Source organism: Aulonocara sp. 'chitande type north' Nkhata Bay, linkage group LG12 (genome assembly GCF_057382095.1).
Source record: "Aulonocara sp. 'chitande type north' Nkhata Bay isolate Kocher_YH1m ecotype deep benthic linkage group LG12, A_spYH_male_GT1.1, whole genome shotgun sequence".
Lineage (NCBI taxonomy): Eukaryota > Metazoa > Chordata > Actinopteri > Cichliformes > Cichlidae > Aulonocara > Aulonocara sp. 'chitande type north' Nkhata Bay.
This window is the reverse complement of record NC_141355.1, coordinates 24,050,432-24,075,190: the sequence shown is the minus strand read 5'-3', so window position 1 is coordinate 24,075,190 and position 24,759 is coordinate 24,050,432. Positions and strand designations below refer to the sequence as shown.

Sequence of the window (24,759 nt, the reverse complement as noted above, 5' to 3'; positions counted from 1 at the left end):
AAGACACAATTTTGTCTTTCTTATTACAGAAAGACAAAATTGCACGTTCTTCTTTTTCATATTTTTTAATCCAACATACATATTTTTTCAGATATGCATTCTGATATGATATAAATTAATTTCTGTCTGTCCTTGCAAACTACCTTTTAAATCCATTGGTTAAAGTTGTGTTGGTTTGCATGCACTTCTAATTGCAACACAGGCAAAAAATGCATAAATCTTAATTCTTGCAACACAGACAATTATTCTCTAAACTTGGTGAATCTTGAAAAAGAAAAACTCAAATCACTTTTTCAGTTATGTTTTCTTCTGATCCCGTGCTCCTCTTCTCCTCCACCCTACTCCCTGAAACATTTGTACTTATATCCAGATAGAGTGCTGACTGAAAGCGACACAGAATGCTTTCAGTGCGTTTCAGTTGTGGAGGTACAACCATAAATAAGGGTCGTCAGCATACATGGGTCCAAGTATGTTTATGCACACAGCTCGGTGCTCCAGCAACAAGTCCATGTGGCCCAGCAGATCCAGACACAGATGTTCAGTGAGATTCACTAAAACGGCCCAGCCTTCAATTGCTCTGGTCACACCCAGTGCATCCAACAAAACTGACCCAAAAATGTCCAGAGAGGCTGGCCAGTCCTCTAGAAGACTGTCTGTTAGCTCCATTTTCCTGTGTCTCGTTTCTGCAGTGCAAGGCTTATTGGCCTGATTCAAACTGTTACAGCACAGATAAAACCCAGTGGCAGGTGCTTAATGAGGCCATCTGTCACACCCCCCCCACCCTCCCAATCCTAAAAGGATTAAAATAATTAGGTGCATGACCATTCAAACCTGTTTGAATGAGATTCAATCCTTCAGTCACTGTAGAATATATGTATGTCCTAATCTCATTGATCAGATACATTCTTCAAATCTGAGGCAGAGATTATCCTGATTATTATTATTATAGCATCACCATCTAACTGGAGGCTAAGGTTATGTATGTATATACTCATTAAAATTATTATTAATGTGTAATAAGATCATGTTTTCACCAGGTTATTAAAATGAGCAGCTCGTCTACTCACAGCAGCTCATTTCTTAACCTTATGAAGGGACATTTGCTGATTATAAAGACTAACAACGTTTTACGTCACACATTTTGGACCTGTCAGCAATAATCAGTACTGTTTTTGTTATTTTACAGTTTTTTGTTTAGTTTTTACTTTAATAACAAACAAACAAAAACACAAACAAAACCAATGTTATATACGTACTAGATGAGGAAAAAAAATGCTCCGGACCAATATGTCTTTAACCACTAGATTTAAAGATGCAAAAGAAATTGTTCCTTGGGTGAACTCTAACAGGGGTGGATTAAGTTAGTGCAGTTGTTTCACCACTAGATGGAGGTAGTTAATTTGTTTCTGAAGGTTCAGCTTTGCAAAAAGAGAGAAACAGGATCAAGCAGATACACATTTTAACAATAAATAAATATATAAGAGAAAATAATCTACAAATATCATTTATTTTACATCAATTGAATTTAAGAGAATATAACTAATAAAACTAAAGCACTGTATGTGTGGTGATACAGTTTCATATTGGAATGCCAGGAAGCTGCTGCTCACACAGTCCCAATCGTGATTACTGTGGGGACGGTTTCTCAGGCGATCAGGATTATTTTTTACACCAAATTTCAGTGCAATCTAAATACATACCATTCAACAGAAACATGGAATATGAATGCAGTGATGCTAAAAGACAGTTCAAACCCCCTGTATGAAGATGTAATGAGGTGAGGTACTGGTTATCTCTTCTTCATGCTATTATCTTCTCCCATTGTTACAAGTCTCTTGAATCTTTCACAGGTTAAATTCATGAACCCGTGGTTTTGATACAAAAGACGAGTGTGGCGTTTTAATCTCTGAGAACTTCAAACACAATTTTGAAAACCTTGTCAGGTTTCTGGTCACACCCTTTGGCACAACAGTAAGCAGATTATTTGGGAAACCTTGTACACTGTGTTCTTGAAATGACTTATACTGAAATTATATCCCTGCCACCCGAGCAAGTTTATTCATATTTACTCATTTTAGTGAGATATGTTGTGCTTTTGCTGGTTGCTTTTTTTGTAGTTTAATAAGGAGCATGTGATATTCAGGAAACATTGTTGAAAAACAGATTTTGGGCCCCACTAGTGGAGTGTGGTGACACTACTGACAATTTTGAGAACCACTTTATTTTGGAGGATTTTAAAGGTTGAGCCAAGACCCAAAATCTGAATCGTTGTCAGACTGATGTTTGCATTCAATGAGCAGCTCTAATCTAGCAATTAGAAAAACAAAATTAAATTTCTCAAGTTCATGGGTGCAACTGGGTCAGCTAGATGATAAACTACATTACTTTGGTCAAAACACTGAAGCAAACGTTAACAAGAACATAGTTTAGATACTCAGTTCTGGTGTTCACTTAGTGCTCTGTAATCTCGAGTGACAACACTTTGGTTATATAGTCCTTTCCTGATTAAATAATAGTGTTAATGATAAACTGCAGCTGAAGATGTTGGAATTGTTGAAGAAAGAAGGTAAAAGAAAACCCACAGCTGTTTGTTTTGAATGCAACACTGAACACGACTCAGAGAGACATGATAAAGTTCATAAATTTAGAGACATCAGAGTTGCTGCTATAGTTAAAGTATGACAAAACAGCAGCAATAAGTCACCTATTTGTCACAGTGCTGACAAATGACAGTTTTTGGTGTCACGTTATTTTCATTATTGTAAAATGGCAACAAACAACATGCTGACTTGTTTCTGTTTCTTTCTTTGTTTTGTGAATTTTAATGCTCACAGAACACATTAATTTTAGTCTTCCTTCCTTTGTTCTTTTTTTTTAAGTCAAAGACATAAAGTTGCAACACAAAGTTTTAAGGTCTTAACTATGTTAGGCTTATTTTTTGTCATGATCCGGAGTTTGTGACTCCGTGTTTATGTTTTAGTAGTTATTATTATTCTGGGTTTTGTTTTCATGTTCCTATGTGTACCCCAGTCTGTGTGAAGTTTTTGTGTTGTGTCATTGCATGTATGTGTTTCCTGTTTTATTTTGAAGGTCTGCGTCTTATGTGAGTGTTTTCAGTCCCTAGTCTCGTCACGTTAATCACTTCCAGCTGTGTCCCCCACCTGTGTGTAATCTCCCTGTGTTCTCTGAGTGTTTTTAAGTCTTGTCTTTTGTCTTAGTCGTTGCTGGTTCGTCTGTGTTGTTTCCCCTCGGTCTCCCTGCGTCTCTCTGTATGTATTTCCCCGGACCTCCCTGCATCTTCATTTCTGGTTTGTTTTGTTAGTTTTACCCAGTTTAGGTTTCCGGTTTCATGTTCACCCACCATTGCTGTTTGTACCCACTCCTGTAAATAAATACTCACCTGCACCAGAGCTGCCGCCTTTTGGATCCTTTCTACGACTCCACACGTCTGCCACACCGGGCGTGACATTTTTAGTTGATAAGGTTTATCATTTTCTGGCTTAATGTGTAACTATCATTTTAACATTACAGTGGGTCAAAGTAGGGTTAACCATAAATGTTATAACTTTAAATACAACTTTATATAATATAAATGCTGTGTCAAAGTCTTGATGTGGTTAAGAAATGGAGAAAATGTAGGAAAAACCTGACACAGGACCTGAGAGATGCAGAAGGTCCTTCAGTTGAGTCATCTGTTCACTGAAGCCTCAGCAGAAATGGTCTCAGTGGAAGGGTGGAAGCAATTCTAAAGGAAGGGAAATAAGTTTATGAAACTATGAAAAGCATCATCAGATTTTGATCCACCACACAACACCATGTGGAAAGCATCCGATTGCTTCAAAGCGTCAGTTAAAGCAGTGATCTTAAGAATGATACAGTAAAATTATACCAGGGTAGAAAAAACACACCATAGAACATTCATGGATTGGCATCCCCAGAGCCTGGACCTCAACATTTGAAGCATTGTGGGATCATCTTGACAAAGAACGGAATGAAAGTCAGTGAGCATCCAAAGAAGAGCTTTGAATGTCCTTCAAGAGGACTCGAAAACTATTCCTGAAGACTACTTAATGCAATTACTAGAAAGTTTGCCGAAGAGAGTTAAGAAGAATAAAGGTGGTCGTATCAAATATTGACCTTCAAGCTTGTTGGAATTGTACAAACTTATTTTTTGCCTTATTTACTGTATTTTCATGTATCTTTGCACATGTTTCAATACATGGCTACACCGATTTCCCATTTTCCTATTACAATATAAAGAAATGTAGCATAAAATTGACTTTCCTACTAAATGTAAACTTGCTCAGAAACTCCACCACGGCTGACTAGCACATAATTAAATGCACGCAGTCTTCAAAATGTTCTTATCTATGAAAACGCATCACCCTAGGGACGAGTACAAGATGTACTAGTCTCCAATTTCTTCATCTGTACACTGCTGCCTCATTTTTTGCTATGTGGAAGCATTGCCTCGTTTGCAGTCCTCTTTATCCGTGTGCCAAATACTGAAATGCTGTTTCCATGGCATGTCTGCTACTATTACTGAGTGTCGAGACTACTTCTTCTCTTATGCTGTAATTAAACACTCTCTCCAAGTGTTCTTATCTGTATGCCTAGCATGTTATGACTCCCTACCATCACACTTCTCCTCTGCATCCTGTTGACAAACCACTGGGACAACATCCAGTGTGGCCTTATTGAGATCAGTGAGAAACGGTGTGTGAACGTCTTCGCCTCCCATCTGAACAACTATGAGTGCGCTGAGACCCCTGGGTTTGAAGTCTGTAACATTTGATCCATGGGAAACCCTTGTGCACAATGATGCCGCTGAACAATGTGGCCCCAGTTCGGTGTGTCCCTAGAGGGCCACTGTAGACTGAAGATCTTATAACCTGTCCTGGATACATCACCCCCTTGGGACCGGACCACTCCCATCTGAAACTACTGGCCCGGTAGTTCAGCCAGAACCAGATAGAATTACACGATAACTGATGCTGAGGCTGAAGGCATGATTTATATGTGCTTGTGTATAAAATACCAGTGCGTGAATGAGTGAGTAAAAATCTAAGCGCTTTTGACATCAGATCTAAATAAGCAAGCAGCTTGCTCATGACATCACTTACTTCTAAAGTTACCAAATAATCGAACTTGTTTTTCTGTCCTTCAAAAACTCCAACTCTTTGTGTAGCCAATTGATAAGAGAAAGCATGGATGATCACTGTTTCCTCTTTGTTCAATGGATTATTAATAAACAATGCTTCTCCTGCTATTCCTGACATTATACGATTCTTCACTTTAATCCCAGAAAAACACAAGATGCCATTAAAACACATGGCTTCTTCAGTGAATCATCAGATCAGGAGTAAATCTATTTTCATCCACATTCCTCCAATAATCTGTTTAAGAGAACTAAGATGAGACCACTAATTGGAGTGTTTGAGGTGCTGCAGTTACCTAAAGAAAGCAGTGATTCGTGATGAAACAAGATGTTAGAAGATTTGTGAAAATATTACACGATGAAACCCGTTCCAACCAATACTGTTCAGTTTTTCTGGCACATCCCAGCTCAGAAACCAAAAAAAGTTAAACCCTCAAACAACAAAAATTTTATCAATCAGTATCAAAAAAACCCCATTTAAGGTGGGTTTTGCAGATGCTGGACTGTAAACAAAGCACACAAAAACCCACAGTCATGATAATGAAGACATTTGTATACACACAAGAGAGAATCCAGACTCCAGAAATTTGCCACAATTATGTGTTTCTCTTTTAATTCTGCATTTTATGTCATGGCACTGATTCTTGTTTTCTTTCTTCACTTTACAAATTCAGCTCTTTGGTCCAGCCAACCAGCTTTGCCCTGTGACAACAAAGGAGGCTGTTGTTTGTTCCCTGTTCGGTTAGCTGTGTGACAGATGCCATGTGGTTTCTCTGTGGTGAGCACTGGGAATAATGTAAGTCATTCCAGATGACTTGAGGCTTAATGAGGAGAGAGCAAAAGTTTTGGTATGGTATTACTCCCTGTCACGACTTTGTGTCGCAGACAGACAACATTCAGCCATCCAGTGTGCTTTCACAATAATTAGGAAAAGCAGTTCTACACTGTGACTAAAGTGTGAGCAAAGTGTAACCAAAGCCCTCATGTGAGGGCTGTAGTGAAACATTGACATTTTATATCAAACCAGTTACTGAAGTTAATGAACTACCATTATAGTTTATTTTGAGTATATAACCCGCCCCCCCCTCAAAAAAAACAAAAAAACAAAAAACAACAAAATGTAGGAATGCAAATGGGGAACTGTGACATCAGTTCTTGTCCCATCTCTGTTATCTGTTCCCTTTGGTCATTATTGCTTCTGTTCCAAGTCATTTTACATAAGCTGCAAATATCAGTCACTGACCTTTATTTATGATCTTAAATGCTCTGTTTTTCCAGAAATATTTCTTACCTTCCAATATAACTGTATCGATAAAAACTCCACTGCTTCCACTGATTTACATTTGTGTATATAAAGCAGAATCAAAACCTCCCTGAAAGTCTCAACAAAAACGATCATCCATCCATCCATCCATCCATCTTCATCCGCTTATCCGAGGTCGGGTCGCGGGGGTAGCAGCCTAAGCAAAGAGGTCCAGACCTCCCTCTCCCCAGCCACCTCCTCCAGCTTGTCCGGGGGAATACCAAGGCGTTCCCAGGCCAGCCGAGAGATATAATCTCTCCAGCGTGTCCTGGGTCTGCCCCGGGGCCTCCTCCCGGTGGGACATGCCTGGAACACCTCGCCCAGGAGGCGCCCAGGGGGCATCCTTGCCAGATGCCCGAACCACCTCAGCTGGCTCCTTTCGATGTGGAGCAGCAGCTGCTCTACTCTAAGCCCCTCCCGGATGGCCGAACTTCTCACCCTATCTCTAAGGGAGAGGCCAGCCACCCTTCGGAGGAAGCTCATTTCCGCCGCTTGTATCCGCGATCTCGTTCTTTCGGTCACTACCCACAGCTCGTGGCCATAGGTGAGGGTAGGGACGTAGATCGACCGGTAAATTGAGAGCTTCGCTTTTACACTCAGCTCCCTCTTCACCACGACTGACCGGTGCAGCGTCCGCATTACTGCAGCCGCAGCCCCAATCCGTCTGTCGATCTCCAGCTCCCTTCTCCCATCACTCGCGAACAAGACCCCGAGATACTTGAACTCCTCCACTTGGGGCAGGAACTCATCCCCGACCCGGAGTGGGCACTCCACCCTTTTCCGGCTGAGAACCATGGCCTCAGATTTGGAGGTGCTGATCCTCATTCCCGCTGCGTTACACTCGGCTGCGAACCGTTCCAGTGCGAGCTGGAGGCCCTCACCCGATGAAGCCAACAGAACCACATCATCCGCAAAAATCAGAGATGAGATTCTGAGGCCACCAAAGCGAAAGCCCTCCGCCACTTGGCTGCGCCTAGAAATCCTGTCCATAAAAATTATGAACAGAACCGGAGACAAAGGGCAGCCCTGGCGGAGCCCATCACCCACCGGGAACGAGTCCGACTTATTGCCGGCAATGCGAACCAAGCTCTTGCAACGGTTGTATAGGGATTGAATGGCCCGTAGCAATGGGCCAGACACCCCATACTCGCGCAACACCTCCCACAGGACGCCCCGAGGGACACGGTCGAATGCCTTCTCCAGGTCCACAAAACACATGTAGACTGGTTGGGCAAACTCCCATGCACCCTCAAGTATCCTCGAGAGGACAAAGAGCTGGTCCAGTGTTCCGCGACCAGGACGAAAACCGCATTGTTCCTCCTGTATCCGAGGTTCGACTAGCGGACGAACCCTCCTCTCCAGCACCCTGGCATAGACTTTCCCGATCATGATCATGCTTATATTTTATTAATGTACAATTTATCATATAGCCACACCTAGTGAAAGTGGAGCTGAGCATATATTTTTCTTCAGTTTATCACATAGTCTTTACACAGATGTAGAAGGACCCAGGTGCTGTGGTGCCACTGAGTGGTCAGTAAGTCTTGTTTGGAAGTTTCAATCTGAACATTTTTGCAATCACTGTCTTGATGTTTTGAACCTGGATGTGAGAAGAGAGAACTGAGTGACACTGAATGCTCATGTGGTAATGACATGCCAATCAAAAAGCAGGTGTACCCTGAAGTGTATCCTTTTTGACTGAAATATGTCCCCAATATAAGACTTTCAATGGAAAAGTCAACACTGAACTGTGTTATCTTGACTGGATTGGGTTACATCTGATGGTTCGGCCTTCGCCCATGGGGTTCAGGCAGGCTCAGCCTGAATGAGTCTCATGGGCCACCCCTCCAGTGGACACCACCTGCATGCAGGAGGGATACAAAAGAAGAGGCCTTAGCAATCAATTACCCAGTTACTGAAAGCTGCTTTGGATATATGGAGCTGTCTGGTGGCAAAAGAGCTAGTTGTTGATATTGAGAGACACTGGCTCACATCATCACATAGCTTGGGTTCTTGTTTTGAAGGAAGGTTGGTTCAGGGCTTAAGCAATCAGCATCATGGGCTCATCCGGTTAGAATAAGAATAAGCAGTCATCTAATTATTCTCAGGGTTTTCCTTTTATTCTCCAAATCAATAAGGCAAAGGAGGAAGGAAAGAAAGACACACATGGACTGCTCTCTCTAAAAAGGACATAAAGTACGATTTAAGTAACTCAAAATGATACATGAACTCAGGAGACTCAAAGAGAAACTCACCTCAGCTGCCGCCCCATGTGGGAGTGAAGAAAGAGTGAGGGGTAGGTGAGTGCAGTCCTTATATAACGAGTGACAGGTGAGTGCAATTAAGGCCAAGCACCACACCCAATCAAAGGTGAGGAAAAGAAACAAGGTGCATCTGGTGAAGTGAATGTGCTAGAAGGTGAGCCTTTACAACAGCCGCCCCCATATTTCTACTGAGAAATATGTTCAAAGGATTAGAGATGCTCCTTTTCACAAAGCGGGGGCAGAGGAATCAGACATGCTACAGGTCTACTATAGGTTCAGGGGGTCGACCTAGAGGTCGACAATGCAGGCCAGACAGTTCAGGGGGCCGACCATGTAGCCAGCGGTGGCGGCAAAGCAGGTCCAAATGGCAACCACGTGGGATGCAGCGGCAGGCCCAGACCTGCAGACCGTTGGGCAGTTTTGCAGGTGCTGGGGGCAATGTACGGGGCTTGGCAGAGGCAGGACCAGGTGATGCAGGAGCAGGCAGCGCCCTGACCACTGGCGGAATGGCAGCCACAGGCGGTGGAACTGGTGATAGTGGCACTGCCGGTGACGACATAGGTACTGCTGATGGTAGAGTATGAGGTGGCTGAATGAATTCAGAGCCATCAGCGGACACAAGGATGTGCTGGAGCGGTTCTCCTGAACCTGAACTGGAAGATGTGAATAAACATTGGGCATGCGTGGAACTGCTCTGGGGTTGGAAGTCTGTGATTGGACCTTGGAGTGTCCATCCTAAGTGGGTTTTGACTGCTGCAGGAGATCCAAATGGTCCATGTCTAACTGGTGCAATAGGCGTAATAAGGTGGGTATGATCAGAGCCTATGAGCAGTAGTGGAGCTGCTTTGTTAGTAAAGGTTAATGGGATACCTTGAAGATGCTTGTATCTCCGTTGAAGAGAGGATACGGGGTAGGTGTGGTCTGAAAGTGCTAAGTGACTTGTAGCGAAGGCATTGTTAATTGTGTAAGTTTTCTCTGGATGTGCGATGGGAGAAATCTGGAAACTTACAGAAGAACCTTTAATAGTTTCAACTTCTTGATGGACAGTTCTGAGTGATAATTTTTCAGCTTTCCCAGTTAGGTCTGGGTCTAAATTTTGTGTTTAGGTAGCAGAAGTGCAGTAGCACTACAGTCAGCTCATTTTAAAAACAAGCGTCACTATTGGAACAGTCTGTTTTAGTGATGGGATTTCCGGCTCTTTTTAGAGAACCGGCTCTTTCGGCTCGACTCACTAAAAAGAGCCGGCTCTTTGGGCTCCAAACCAGCTCTTCAGGTTGTTTTGTTGCTTTAATTAATTTATTATTAACAATAATATAAAATTATGCATAAAAGGAAGTACTAATGTAAAAAAAAGAAGTGGTTTTATTTATATATGTTTATATATAAATATATGCGGTGGCCCCTAGAGACAAAACACGTACAAACTCCAAAACACTTTTCTGGCATGAACTGAACTTCCAAAACAGAGCTACCTAGATCACTTAAATTACACAATTGAAAGCATGAAAGCATATGTGTATTGTTTGTGTATTTATACACAAGCACTCTGCGCCTGAGCATCCTGGAGCACTTCTGTTTTATTTTGTACGTGTTTTGAGTTTTTATGTGCTTCGGAGTTTTTACGTGTTTTGGAGTTTTTATGTGCTTTGTCTGTAGGGGCCACTGTAAATATACTTTTATTTATTCACTCCACATAAAATGTAATAAACAAATCATATAATACAAAAACCAACTATTCACATTTCAACTTTTAACTATTTAAATTTTCAGCTTTTTCCTTTTAAACAAATTTAAAGTGAAACAACACAAAACACTGCAAACCACAGCACAATTAAATATAAATTAAAATATGAAAACAAAAAGAAGATGCATATTCTCTGTCATATGGACCTGCATGAATAAACTTTCTGAATCCTTTATCATCCGCAACTGAAAATAGTTGTGGATGATTACTATACCTTTCTAATGTGATGTTGTTGTCCCTGGCGCTTTCTCTCTCCTTCCCTCCGGCTCTGTTCCTGTGCTACTGCCAGTGTAACTACCGCCCCTCGCCCCTCTTCCCAGCGCAAAGCACAAGTGACTCGGAAAAAAAGTGCAAGAGAGAGGGTGAGAGAAAGAAAAGAAAAAAAAAACCCACGGCTCGCGTCGTTCACGTCAACGAACCGGCTCTAAGAGCCATTTCGTTCGCGACCGACACATCACTAGTCTGTTTCTTTAATGGCCCAAAGCTGAGCACCACTTGTACTATAGCCACTTGGTAAATATTTACCTTCTCTTTTTAGTTTAACAAACTTAAAACTCCACAGGTTTTTAGAAATAAAGGGCAGCCAACCGGACTTTGTACTCAATGGAAAAATGTGCAATTTAGAAAAGACAGGGGGGAAATGAGAGAAAGAGAGACTGAATAATGTGTCTATTGGAAATGTGCCAATAAGAAAATGTATGAATAGGTAATCCACTTCCAGATTTTTTTTGATGGATGGGGCACTTTTATTTCTCTCTTGACTCATTCGCTGCAGGAATCTCCAATCAGGCTGAACTTATCAAGCGTGAAAAACCATGTGAAAGAGAGGCTGACAGAGACAGAAGAAAACAAGAAGGTTCTTTCTCTTTTTCCTACTTGGAAAGCTCATTATTCCTCAAGCTTCCCTCGTCTGAAAAGCGACCCCCTCCTTTACCTAACTTCACTTTTTTTTTTTTTTTAGTCCCCGCCTCACCTCCCCACAAGCCCACACTATATGAGTGACTAGCTAGTTTTTCTTCTACTCCAGCACCACCTCCATTCTCTCACTGGCTCTTTCATTCCCTCAATACCACCACTCCTCCCTCCTTTCCTTTTTCCTCCCCTCTCCTTTTTCTCCCTGTTTCTTTTCATTGTTGGTTGTTCACGCCAGCCAGCTGAAAGCCAAAGAGCTCCTCTGTCCGTCTCCCACTGATCAAGCTTTAAGACACAACTTTCCTCAGAGAAACTGAGACTTTACTCCAAAGGAAGCATTCACTTGAGTCTAAAGGTACAGAAACAACTTCTACTTTTAGTATTTTATACCAGTTTATGTGTTTGCAGATACATTTACCCATCTAACCAGAAGCTGTGTTTGTGTGTGTGGATGTGTGGGAAACTGTACACGTGTTGAGGCTAGTGTGCATAAGAGGAAGTTTGCAGCCCTTTGCATAGCAGCACATGGGCTTGTCATAAGAAAGCATGTCTCCAAGGAAGGGTTAAAATATTTTCTTGTGGGATGGTGCTGCTAAATTATTGCTGTCATCTGTCAGAAGTTGCAATGGGATATTGTAATTTTTCAGTCTCACTTAAATGTATTTGTTCATCTGCTGTAGTAGTTTCAAACTATGATAGAGTCACTAACCTCTGTTATCTGATTCAACTAACCGCATGACTGTCTAATCTTAATAGCTGGGTAACTTTTAAAATATTATCTTCCCTCTCAACCAGGCAATTCCAAAGGAGAAGGCGTGACAGAGAAGATCAACGGATCAAGTGAATCATCAGCACCTTTAAGGTGTTCCTGTCACAGCTGAGTGGAGTTCAGGTTTTCCCACATTCATAACAAATCTAAAGATTTCACTCGCAGCTATGACTCAAAGCAACGGTGAGAACCAGCAGAAGACCCGGAGTGGTCTCAAACAAATCCGAGCCGGAATCCAGTCCCGATCAGTAAAAGCCAGACAGAAGGTGGAGAACATGACAAAAGACGATGTGAAGGGATTTTTTACCAGAAATGCCTTTGTGATTCTCACTGTTGCTGCAGTTATTATTGGTAAGTGGGGGAGGATTTATTTTTTACTTCAGGCATGTTTTACATGAAGAATAAATCAGTTCATTAAAAACTGAAGATTACTGGAGTACACCACATAGCCCTCCTCTCTTCAAACTTGTAGAGTGCAGCACATTCTAAGCGTCATGCAAATAATCCATGAATTTGCAACCAACAGCTCCACGCTGTACTAAAAAAGGAGGACGAATAAACACAAACTCTCCAAATGAGAGAATACAGGGAACGTAAATTAACTTCTTAACTGGCCTTTGGCATCAAGCCAAAGGTCAGCTCAGTGCTCTAACCTCTGACTCTTACTCAGTAGGATGTAAGCCGGGCCTGCCTGCTGCCTGGACATCTGCAGCCCTGCTAGAATTACACCATGCCACAACAAACACATTTGATTGATTGTTAAACTCCGGATACTCCTCACTTCAGGCTGCAGGGTCAGCCACCTGGGCTTGTCTGCGGATTACTGATGGAGTGAACAAACAGCTCATTGAAGACACAGACTTCACTGAAACCGAAGATGAAAACAGACATTTTAACAAGAAAATCTCATTTTAAAAATCAATTAAAGCAGGAGTCGCAACCATTGCGCAACTACTGGTGTTTTGAAGAGTCTAAACGGCACATCAAGTGCTTTTCACTTTCAACACTATAGCACCACCTACTTAGATTATCTTTTTTTGAAAGTAGTCACAAGCATTATAGCCTACTAATAATTTTAACTCATATTAAGGATGTATTCATTCCTGTGTTGGAGTTAAATCTAGGACTCTACTAAGCTCATGTTGTCATGTCAACTTAAAATGGTCACATTAAGTTTCTGCTTTGCTTCTGCTTCACACTGCAGGTATAATCCTGGGATTTGCCCTTCGGCCATATAACATGTCTTACCGTGAAATTAAATTCTTCTCTTTTCCTGGAGAACTGCTGATGCGAATGCTTCAGATGCTGGTGCTGCCCCTGCTGGTTTCCAGTCTCATTACAGGTATGGGCATCAAAACATTTTTAGAGCAATGAGGACACTAAAAGATACAGATGCATCTCCATGAAAAATACATAGACTACTCGCTGTCAGAACCTTGTTTTATTCTTGTTTTAGTCACAAGTACATCAGATTAGGAGGTCAGGGAACTAACCCCCATCAACAACAACAATAAAAATAGTCAAGTTTTAAGGGTTACTTTAAATCGTGAATGATGACTTAGAAAAAATGTCTCAAATAGAAATGATTTAGTTACTCTATGAGTAACTGCGTCATAAAGTTAAATACATCTGACACACCCAAGGCCACATTTTTAATCTATTATTAAGGTAAGTAACTTGTAGTCATTGTCTATTTCTGGCTTACCTCTCAGAAACGTACACTTGTATCGAACAACAATATACCCAGCACTTTACTCCCAATATCATAAATACATAATACTACCCTTTGTCTTAGCCACACATCCACAGCAGTAATTCAGAGTGCCTACTCAGTATGTCTCCACAGCCTTCTTCAGATTTTGTAATACAGTATCTAGTGTAGAAATGGCCTTCTAATGTGTACTCTGAGTTCCTGCTATCCTGTTGTGGAAGTGCTGCAACACATCAGTTTTCACATACGAAAAAAGAGCACATGACTCTGTTTTTATGGGATTTTATGTATGTGGATGTCTTAAAACTCGTCCGTGTTTATTTTAAGAAGCTGATAGTGTTGTTTGCTGTTTTGTGGCTTGCTGACCAAAATAACCCTCATGAGTGGCAGAGTGTGTTCACCTAGTGGTGCCTGTTTCTTTTAGGCCTCACGGTAGATGTGTTTAGAATGACCTCATAAGAGAGAGAGAGAGACTCAATCACATGCTTGATCATTGTAGTAATGCTCTAATCTTGCAACAGCATGTCCACAGCAGTCACAGTACATTTTATTTTATTTGAAGCCATTCAGAATTAGTTTATGCAGCTCGTGTAAATTTTGTCCAAATATTGCAGAACAATAACAAAACAAAAACAAATGACATAAAGTTTTCAAGTGTTTAATGCAAGTCAGACACACGCGAGTACTCGATTGTAGCAAGTGTAAGAATGAATAAAGTTATGGAACGTGTAAATTTTCAAAATACGAGTCAACAGCATTGACGAAATAGATAGGAGGGCCTAACGCCCAGTCATTGAGCACTGATTGGAGGGGATCGGAGGGGCCAGTCTCCTGAAGGGATGACATAGACAATTGTCCGATAATAACCTTCTTTGTGCTTCAGCAGGGCGTAACAACAGCATCCTCTGACATCATGTCACATGACCAACAGCATGTGGTAATCAAAAAAAAGAAAAAGGATTCTGCCTTAGTCACAAACTAATGCAAGTTATTAGACGCTATTCAGAACCAGAAACAGTCAAACACTACACTGCTGCACGTAGCCGATGCTGTAACAGCAAACATCATCGGCATGAAGAGATAAATAGTAGCACATGGAAAACAAACAGTATAACAATAATATGCAGAAATCTGATTATTGTAAGTTAAAAAACAACTATCACTTCATTCATACGTTTTAAATACAAATACTTTGTTTAAAAATAGACTTTCATGCATGTTCATAAAACCAGAGGTTTTTTTCTCATCTGTTTTTGTCTCTTGATCATTCAGGTATCTTTATTATTTTAATGGGGTAAAGTTATTGCATTACAAGTTCTTTTAGAACACAGTTAAAAGGTGTCCTACTCTAGTTGAGCTAAATGTAACATATATTTCATCAAGTATTTTCATTATGTTCTATAGGACTGATTGCTTTGCATACTATCATGACTTTGAGAATAACATATTATAGAGCACGGGAGCCTCACAGTCATGAGTTGTCTTTTGCAAACCTGTAGCCCTGTGCAATATGACTGTCACGCTCCTAAGACTGGGTAGAAAAGGATTTGGCTCTGAATTGATCTCTTCTAAAAGTGAAGTAGAACTCCAAATCAGTTTAAAGACCTCAAAGGTCTTTTAAACAAAACACAGAGGAGAAAGGACAGGCAGGAAGGAGAAGGCTTATCAGAGAAAATGTTTTTTAATCATAGAATAAGAAAGAGAGAATACAGAGAATGTTTCTTTTTTTCAAAATTATATTTCATTCAGTTTTTCTCTCTCTCTATAGCTCTCTTTTACACGTACTCCTTCACTCGCCCACTCACATAAACTAACCTCTCAATCCATATTGTCCTCAGGCATTTCGTTGTGAGAGCCAACTCCACCACAGAACCTTTATACAGCCAAGAATGGGCTGGATAGGAACAAGAGACACGGGCAGTAAAAAAAAATGATGTGAAGGGATCATGAGAGGGAAGTCAGAGGTGGTTTCTGGAAGAGGAACATAAATCAAATCTTTCGAAGTGTGATTTTACAAGGAAATAAAGTCCAAGAGTACCATTGCAGGTCTCATAAGAATGTTCTGCAGCATCATTTTCCTCCTCTGTGCTGTCCTGCATGCACATAAGAATTTTAGCTACATGGAATAAGAGGCATTGAAAGGTACACGATCTCATCAGCTAAGCTGCAAGTTTAAAAACACCAATCTAAATATGAAGTGCCCCTTTCTACAAACCTACAGTCATTATGTCTATTTGCAGTTACTGCACTAAAAGTAAGTTGTTGTTATTTGTAGTTATACCCACTAAGGTGCAGAGGTATTGACTGACCATAAACTGACAGGTAAAGAATTGCTAGAACCGTGGAGTTTGTCTTTGCATTAAGGGCCGACCTCTTGGAATTGCAATGTCCTGCATTTCAACTTCCTCCCCAAGGCAGGCCTACTTTTGTATTTGATGAACATTGCCCATATGAAAAAAGAAGGTCATTGTCCTTCCTCTCCCTCAATCTTTCGTTCTTTTGAAAAGATGGAATTGGTACGGCTGTATCCGCTGTTGCCTGGACAACAGGCTGGAGATCATTGTGTGCGTCTGGGACTAACTAAGTCAACAAGTTTTCCCAGGGCTGTCAGAAAGGGAATTGGGGGAAAGCAAGAGAAGGGGGTTGATTGGGAGGGAAAGGGTGGCAATGAAAGAGGATTGAAGCAATAAGATCAGTCTCCCCTGAAAAAAAGGAAAAAAAGGGAGAGGGGTGAGGTGAGATGTGGGTTTGGAAAGAAGGGAAAGCAGGGGAGGTGTACTGGGGGACACTCTGAAATAAGGGGTCATGATGGAGGGGTGGCAGAGAAAGGAGGCGAAGAATTTGGGAGAAGAGAACGAGGAAGGGGAACGGTGAGGAGGGAAGGAAGAGGATCAAAAAGAATCGGATAAAAGCTCAAGTCTGGCCATGTTAAGACAAGAGGTACAGAGAGGGCCAAAGCAGGGGCAATAGCTACACCCACCCACCCACGGACAAACAGAGACACACACTCACAATTGTGCTCTTTGTCTGAATGCCAACTGACATAATCCATTTGCTGGCATCTCACCGTAACCTTAAACATCACAACTAAATACCAAATGACAACCTTTAACCCAGCCTTGATCTATACCCAGTATTAACCTGACCCCTATGACCAAGTCTTAGCCCTCAATATAACTTTCAAGGCTGTGTCATTAAATGAGGACAGACCAAAATGCCTTCACCTCCAATTAAAACTCAAACTGGTTCTCACACACACACTGTGGTATAGACAGTATCAAAGTGAGACATGCGAAATAAACACATACATCTCCCATCACACAAAGCTTTCTTTGCCTTCCTCAGCTCTGAATAAAGATAATGGCCATAATAGGACCTGACACTTTAAAAATACAACACCACTATCGCGCCCATTGAAGCGCCTTGTCAGTTTCTAAATCCAGCTCTCTGAATGGCTGTATTTCTTCTTGCTGCCATTATCCCTACAAAGTCTGTTTAATGCTATTAGAACTGTGGAGGACAGTTTAGCCTCCAGGCGCTGCGACTCCCTCACAAAGTCTTTCCGGCGGCCGTTAAACCTCATTTATTCTGCAGCATCAATTTCTTTCTGAGAACCAGATATTTCTTTTAAAGTTTCTTTCTGAAGCTAAAAATAATTTTGTTTATTTGCTTTTATTGTAATTTTAGTGTCGGCGTATCAAGCTCTATAAAATTTATAGCCTATAAATGTAAGTGCTAATATTACATTTAAATAGCAGAGGTACCTGTCTGGTTGTCATGCCAACATAGCTGGTGGAGGTATTACACCTTTATGCTGGGTAGTACATACCATAAAACAGAAAAGAAGAAGAAGAAAATAACACAGTAACTTGCTGATTTTTATGGCAGTAACTAGCTACACACACACACACACATACACAGCACACAAACCTTGAGCTGACGTTAGACTGCTTATCTGCAACCAACATCTCTACACAGTGTGTACACAGCAAACTAATGTTCGCGAGGACATGTAGAACTTTTTAGCAATAAAGAGAGTTCACGGAACGACGCCAGCTCTAGTTTTTAATTCAACTGCCAATTCATTTTTGCAGAGTTTATCCCCCAAATTGTAATTTGCAACTTGTGCAGTTTTGCGTATTACAATTTTCCCCTCTGTGTGCTTTAGGTGTTGTTTTTCCATCAGGAAAGGTCAGTCAGATTGTGTTTCTTGCCACTTTTTGTTGTCACAGATAGTAATTCAGATAATCCAGGTGGAGACATTTGATCTATAATTACAGCCTCATTTCCCAAGCTAACCGTATGCTCACAGGGATAGACTTTAGTGATGCATCAATAAAAATCCCTGGGCAGGATTACTGCATTATTCTTTTAATAGAAACCATCATAAAAACAGGAACATGCTCTATCTTTACAAACTTCACTGTAGTATTATTGCACCCTATTTAAAAAATAACCACATTCTTTTTTTTCTACTATATACATAAAGAAATAATGAAATATTACAGTCACGAACTCTGCGGTGACTAATTTACATCATGCCCAACACAACCTTTATGGCACCGTTTCTTCATTAGTATATAGGAGTTATTACAGCATGAGTCACTCCATGCTTCTTCCAAAAGTACAGCTGTCAGTGAATGTGTTTATTTATTTTTAAAACTCTGCTCATATGTTTATGATTTGTCATTTTGCAGGTATTGCTGCTCTGGACAGCCGTGCTTCTGGTAAAATGGGAATAAGAGCAGTTGTCTATTACACCACTACAACCATCATCGCTGTTTTCATCGGTATTGTCATGGTGCTCATTATTCACCCTGGAAAAGGATCAAAGGATGAGTTCTCCAAGCAGCAGCAGATAGAGCAGGTCAGCGCTGCTGATGCCTTTCTGGATCTTATCAGGTATACCTTTATGCATTCTGACCAAACAAGCGTTCTCACAAGATCACTCCAGTACAATGACCGAATCAGCAAAAATGAGGATTCATAGTCCCTTACTAATTGCCCTTTTGATATAGGTCACTGAGATGGAGGTGTTCAACCTGGGAGAAGGATTTTTAAGTTGTTTTATCTTTTAATGCTGCAAAATGCACTGCAAAATCACACAGTGGTCTTAATATTCTATACAATTCCTTTTTGATTGTTTGATTGTTTTTTTTGTTTTTTTATCAATATGCATTTGTAGTTTGTAATTTATTCATTCTAATTTTTAAATGTACTGATTTTGTTGTGTTTTGCAGGAACATGTTTCCACCTAACCTCGTGGAGGCTTGCACCAAACAGGTAATTTTTCCTCCACACATTTCCCGTTTTCTTCTACACTTACAGAAAATTGATTATCTCACAAAGATGTCTCACATCTGTACCTGAGTGCACAGTTAGCATTGTTTACAAACTCACAGTTAGTAATCCTTTTCATATTGCCATTGTCATTTCTGACCTATGCTGCCAAAATAAACAGTGGAGTTAAATTCCACGATTAACTCCTTTGGTAGCATCCTTATAAAAACACATTAGACATGCTTTATTTATCTCAGTCTTTGGTAAGGTGTGCATTGCAAAACGTTATTAAAATAGACAAAAATTATTTTGGGACAGTGATGGCACATCCAGCAAGCCATTCAAACACATCTCCACACAACACATGTTATCCTATTGTGACTTTTGCTTCCTCATTTGAACACAATTTAGGTACGCTGAGATGTGTTTGTGGGTTGTTATATTTTGTGAACATTTGTGAAGGTTGCTTTTTTTTTTTCTAGAGTTGATTCCACTCGCTATTTTAGTGAGGTCTGCAAAGATCTTGTCTTGCAGAACCTACACAGAGGACCTGAGGTCAGTCTGCTGGTCTGACCTTGGGACCTCTGCTCTGGCATCTCCGCCATCTCCGCCATCTGATCTTATATTTGCTCTGGCATCTTCTATCTGGGCGGTCTGAAGGATCAGACAGATGTGTTCCCTTATAGGTCATTCCATCTCAAATAAGCAAATTGTTAGAACATTTCTATTCTACCCTCTTTTATTTGCATAAAAATGTTATTGTCCAAAGTTCGAATATAATGAGTTCTGTGACATTTTATTGTCATAAATCAAACACTTTAGAAAAGATATTTTTTGAAAATGGTCAGTCAAGCCACTTCAGGCCATTTTCTTTGCACATTGAATCTGAGGAAATGTTTGAGTTAAAGATAAAAGCCTGAAATTTTCACTTGTCTTTCTTATCATCAAAATGAATCCAGCTCTATAATTTGGGTAGATGCATCAGAAAATGTCTGATAACCAGAAGCTTGAAAAAATTCAAGCCTGTTAAGTCTAATATTTGTGCATGTGCTAATAAAAAAACACTGTAAAAGACCATTAGTGACATTTCTGAATCTTGAAAAGTATTTGATATATAAAACGAAACTTTCACAGCAATAATTGTATATGTCGAGAACAAGTCCCGTGTTGATTTGAGCTGGCCTGACCCTTCATCTGTCTTGACTGACCCCACTCATCTTAAAGGAAAAGTAAACCTAAGAAAGAATGTTAAAGACTATTGGTGTTAGGGTACATCAGAACTGGATGGCTTGCATTTGCTGTTGTTTCTCTACATTTTATCTAGAACAAATTTATCCAGATTTATTAAGATGCCAGGATCATCTGGCATCTTATTCCAGTGAAAACTTGCTGACGTCACACAGACACAGAATTCTTATCCAAATACTCATTTTTAAGTTGTATATTACACATCAGTTTCATAGTAATCTTTAACGCTATCTTTAAGCTAAGCCATTTTTTTCTTTTTAATTATTTTTAATTACTTTGCCCAGATATTTAGAAACTACTGTTTGAGAGCTGTCTTCTTTCTTTGCTAAATTCCAGTTCAAGACACAATACGCCAAGCGAGTAGTCCATGTGACGATGACTATAAACGACACGTTAGTCGCACCCAATAGCAGCCAACAAATAGAGGAGATGATCCCTGTGCCAGGATCGGTAAATGGAATCAATGCACTCGGGCTGGTGGTGTTCTCCATATGCTTTGGTCTCATCATCGGGAACATGAGAGAACAGGGACAACCACTAAGGGACTTCTTTGACTGCCTGAACGAGGCCATCATGAGGCTGGTTGCCATAATAATGTGGTAAGTACCACAAAGGATGGTTATTGGATGGATGAATGACGTGTTTAGCTTACAAATTCATAACAGCCATCTTTCTTCAGGTATGCCCCCATTGGTATCTTGTTCCTGATTGCTGGTAAGATTGTGGAGATGGATGACATTTCGGCTATGGGTGGCCAGCTGGGAATGTATACAGTGACAGTCATTTGCGGGCTGCTCATCCACGCCATTTTTGTCCTGCCCACTCTCTACTTCGTCATCACCAGGAAGAACCCCTTTGTCTTCATTACTGGCCTGTTGCAGGCGCTCATCACTGCTCTAGGAACATCATCCAGGTAAAGAAGCATCATCCAAAAGCCTTTTAATATTATTCACTTTTGTGTTGTTTTAGTGATCTGGAAAGAGATTTTACACGTGTGACACTAATGTCTGTGCTGTTCCCAAATGAGTTGAAAACAAACTGCAATAACTTTTATTAACATGTCAATCAGCAAAATAAATTGTGTCAGATTAATAATATTAATAAATTAATTATTACACCACCGTCTCTTGCTCTTTCTGTCGTCTTGCAGCTCTGCCACATTGCCTATCACCTTCAAATGCCTGGAGGAAAACAACAAGGTGGACAAACGCGTGACCCGCTTTGTGCTCCCCGTTGGTGCCACCATAAACATGGACGGCACTGCTCTGTATGAAGCCCTGGCAGCTATTTTTATCGCTCAGGTCAATGACTATCAACTTAACTTTGGACAGATTCTCACCATCAGGTATGTGCTGTACACTGCACTCTTTTATCAGATTTGTTTTGTCACAATTTCCCTTAGATTTTGTGTGCATTTACGCATGGTGTTTCTTTGCCACCAATTAGTTGGAGAGGAATAAATAAGTAGTATTGTAGCCAAGGGAATACATTTAAGTCACCCTCTTCAGTGTTATTACCATAGAATGACTTAATATGGGGACAGAAATTGAATTTCCAGGTAATTCGCTCCATCTGCCTTTATTTGTTTTAGTATCACAGCTACTGCAGCCAGTATTGGAGCAGCTGGAATCCCTCAGGCAGGACTGGTCACCATGGTGATAGTGCTAACATCTGTAGGCCTTCCCACAGATGACATCACACTGATCATTGCCGTTGATTGGTTCCTGTAAGTATTGGCTTTATATTGCTACAAAAAAAACACACACACACACAAAAAAAGCTAATGTTCTTCTGTGCAGTCAGTAAAAAAGGGAGACTAAGCCAGGCTTTTTCACAATTTAGCTGTGAAACTGCATCACTCACTGTACAAACTGGAAATAGTTTGGTATGAGGGAGGAACGGGGAGGATTTAATTTTGAGAAAATAAAATGTAGTGCTGCTGTGTGGTATGAATTCAATCAATTTGGACCTAGTAGAAATATCTGTTGTGCCTTGCACTCTTGATTAGAAGATAAGAGGACAGCTTCCAGAGACACTCCTTTCACATTCCACGATACGTAATCCATCTGGATTTGATTCAATCCACAACTATCTCCTGCGCTAGCCCCTTCTTCCTCCCATCTACTGGCTGTGTACATTCAGTCTGAGGATAGCCTGAAACAGTTCTAAAATCACGCTTACAATTTTCTAATTAAATTTATTTTTATGAACACATGTCGGTGTGCTTTTTTTTGTTAAGTTTAGCATCTTTTGTCCTGTCTTGCTTTGGTTTGTTCTCTTTTGTTTCATGTCTAACCTCCTGTTGTCACCTGTCTTTCATTAGGGACCGGTTGCGCACCATTACTAATGTCCTTGGGGACTCCATTGGTGCAGGCATAGTGGAACATCTGTCTCGCCATGAGTTGCAGAATACTGACCCCGAGGTGGGCAACTCAGTGGTGGAGGAGTCAGAGAAGAAGCCATACCAGCTCATCAACCAGGAGAATGAGTACGAAAATGAGCATCCTGTCAGCAATGAGACCAAGATGTAAAGACAGGGTTAAATTTGCTGCACTGCTTTGAACCACATTTTCAACTCTCAAAGTCCTTTTGACTTCTAAAGTTTTCATCTGATGAGATCGTATGATTAAAGTGATTTACAGCTAGAATCTATTTCAGCCAAGTGAGTTTCACTAATGTGTAAGGCTTCTCTCACATCCCACACACTTGAAGTGATTAGTAGCTTTGTGCTATTCCTAACAGTACTATATGTTATGCCAGAGGGTGGCAGCTGTTTACTATTAAGAATGAAAACAGAGCCCAGTGGTCCATGGCGTGCATGTTATCCAACTTCTCCCAGAACTGTGATGACTAACCTTACCCACTAGAGGCCAGTATTGCTGTATCGGGAAAGCAGCCCACTTGCACACATTTTCTGGCTTTAATTGTTTTTCATTGGTTATGTTTATGAGAAATGTTGTTAAGTGGTAGTAAAAATCTATCAGGAGACTTCATGCACATGGACTAAATGGCCAACATTTTTCAGCCTATATGGAGGAAAAAGTGCTACTACAACTTCTGTACAGTCATTTGTGACTTTATTTTTTATGATCATTGTACAGATATCAGCTGAATGAATGATATATTTACAAAAAGTCTTTTATCCCTTAACTATCCAAAGCAGTATGTGCTGTCAGGCAAACAAAGCTCTCTCTCTTTCTCTCTATAACTATCACCTCAATCACTATAATCATAAATAGTGACATACCAAAACTACTAACTCATGTTTTCTCTCTTTAAATCTGCTCAGCTGCAGATTCGAACTTTAAGTCCTTTAAGATTTTTTTTAAACCAAAAAAGGAGTCTGTAATCCAAATTTCTCTATAGCTTAACAGCAACCAACAAAACATGGTGCTGTTTCAATATAAAGACAGTAATAATGTGGTGACTGTAAGGTGGCGCCTTCAGACTGAAAAATAATTGCCTGGAAAAAAAGAGTTAAATGATAGGTTGGATGTTAAATTTTCATATTTTTCTAGAAACATTATGGTGGATTTTTCTGAATTCAGTTTGGCATAGAAAGTACAATTTTATGTGTACACTTCTTTGATTTAGATAGAGATCTAACAGATTTTACATCAGAGCCTTTTAGTTTAATGCTTAGCTTTACATTTGAACTAATTCAATATAAAGGACATATAGAATGCATAGCAGATTCTTTGTATAGAAGATCCATCTGAATATAATGTAATTGTATAGGGAAATGTAGATAAATGTGTATATTAATTGTAGCTTAAAATGGCAAAAGGTTACTTGAGGATTGTAAATGTAAAGACGCTCTTACCAAACTAACATTTCCTCTAGTTCCTCTTTACAAATGCAAACGGTGCCGGATTAAAGGACCAAATGTTTCTCTTTACACACTTGAGGAAAATGAATAGATCGTTTGTTTACAGTTCCTGGTGTCTCTCTTGATATGATTTTCTCATTAATTCACAGGTACGCATACACACACATGAACAGGAAATAATGAGAGTTGTAGTTTTATCTTGCATGATTATTTTGTTTTTGTTTTGCTTTTTTGAATAAAAAAAAATAAAATCTTTGGTTGTGTGTTTATTGTTTGATCATGATTATCAGAAATGTGAAATAATCAGTGAATTCTTAGCTTTTGGAAATCGCATATAAATTGAATAAATCTTTGAAATCCACTTTTAGCAGTTGTGAACATACTGTCAGGAATGCATTCATTCAAGGTTATAGGAGGAAGAAAGCAGACCTTGATTCAGTTCTTTATACATTACATAAATTAAAATAAAACATTTAATCCTGGGCAGGTCTTAAAATAAGGCAAATAAAAGTTCAGATGAATTACTAAACATGGCATATCA

The 24,759-nt window shown here is 40.2% G+C and overlaps 1 protein-coding gene and 1 long non-coding RNA gene across 2 annotated transcripts; one reads left to right on the top strand and one right to left on the bottom strand.

Moving 5' to 3' along the window:
* Positions 1-7,849: 7,849 nt before the first annotated feature.
* Positions 7,850-8,784, bottom strand: LOC147317514 (uncharacterized). Its single transcript, XR_015131675.1, has 3 exons — positions 8,717-8,784; positions 8,139-8,322; positions 7,850-8,061 (listed from the first exon to the last, which is right to left on the bottom strand). It is a non-coding gene; the product is annotated as an uncharacterized LOC147317514 (long non-coding RNA).
* A 2,665-nt stretch (positions 8,785-11,449) lies between these two features.
* slc1a3a (solute carrier family 1 member 3a) lies at positions 11,450-24,473 on the top strand. Its single transcript, XM_086314532.1, has 10 exons — positions 11,450-11,736; positions 12,177-12,501; positions 13,355-13,492; positions 18,559-18,763; positions 19,102-19,144; positions 20,726-20,988; positions 21,069-21,302; positions 21,540-21,734; positions 21,981-22,115; positions 22,713-24,473. The coding sequence occupies exons 2-10, from the start codon at positions 12,318-12,320 to the stop codon at positions 22,918-22,920; spliced, it is 1,605 nt and encodes a 534-aa protein (XP_086170658.1). The 5' UTR covers positions 11,450-11,736; positions 12,177-12,317; the 3' UTR covers positions 22,921-24,473.
* Positions 24,474-24,759: the final 286 nt, after the last annotated feature.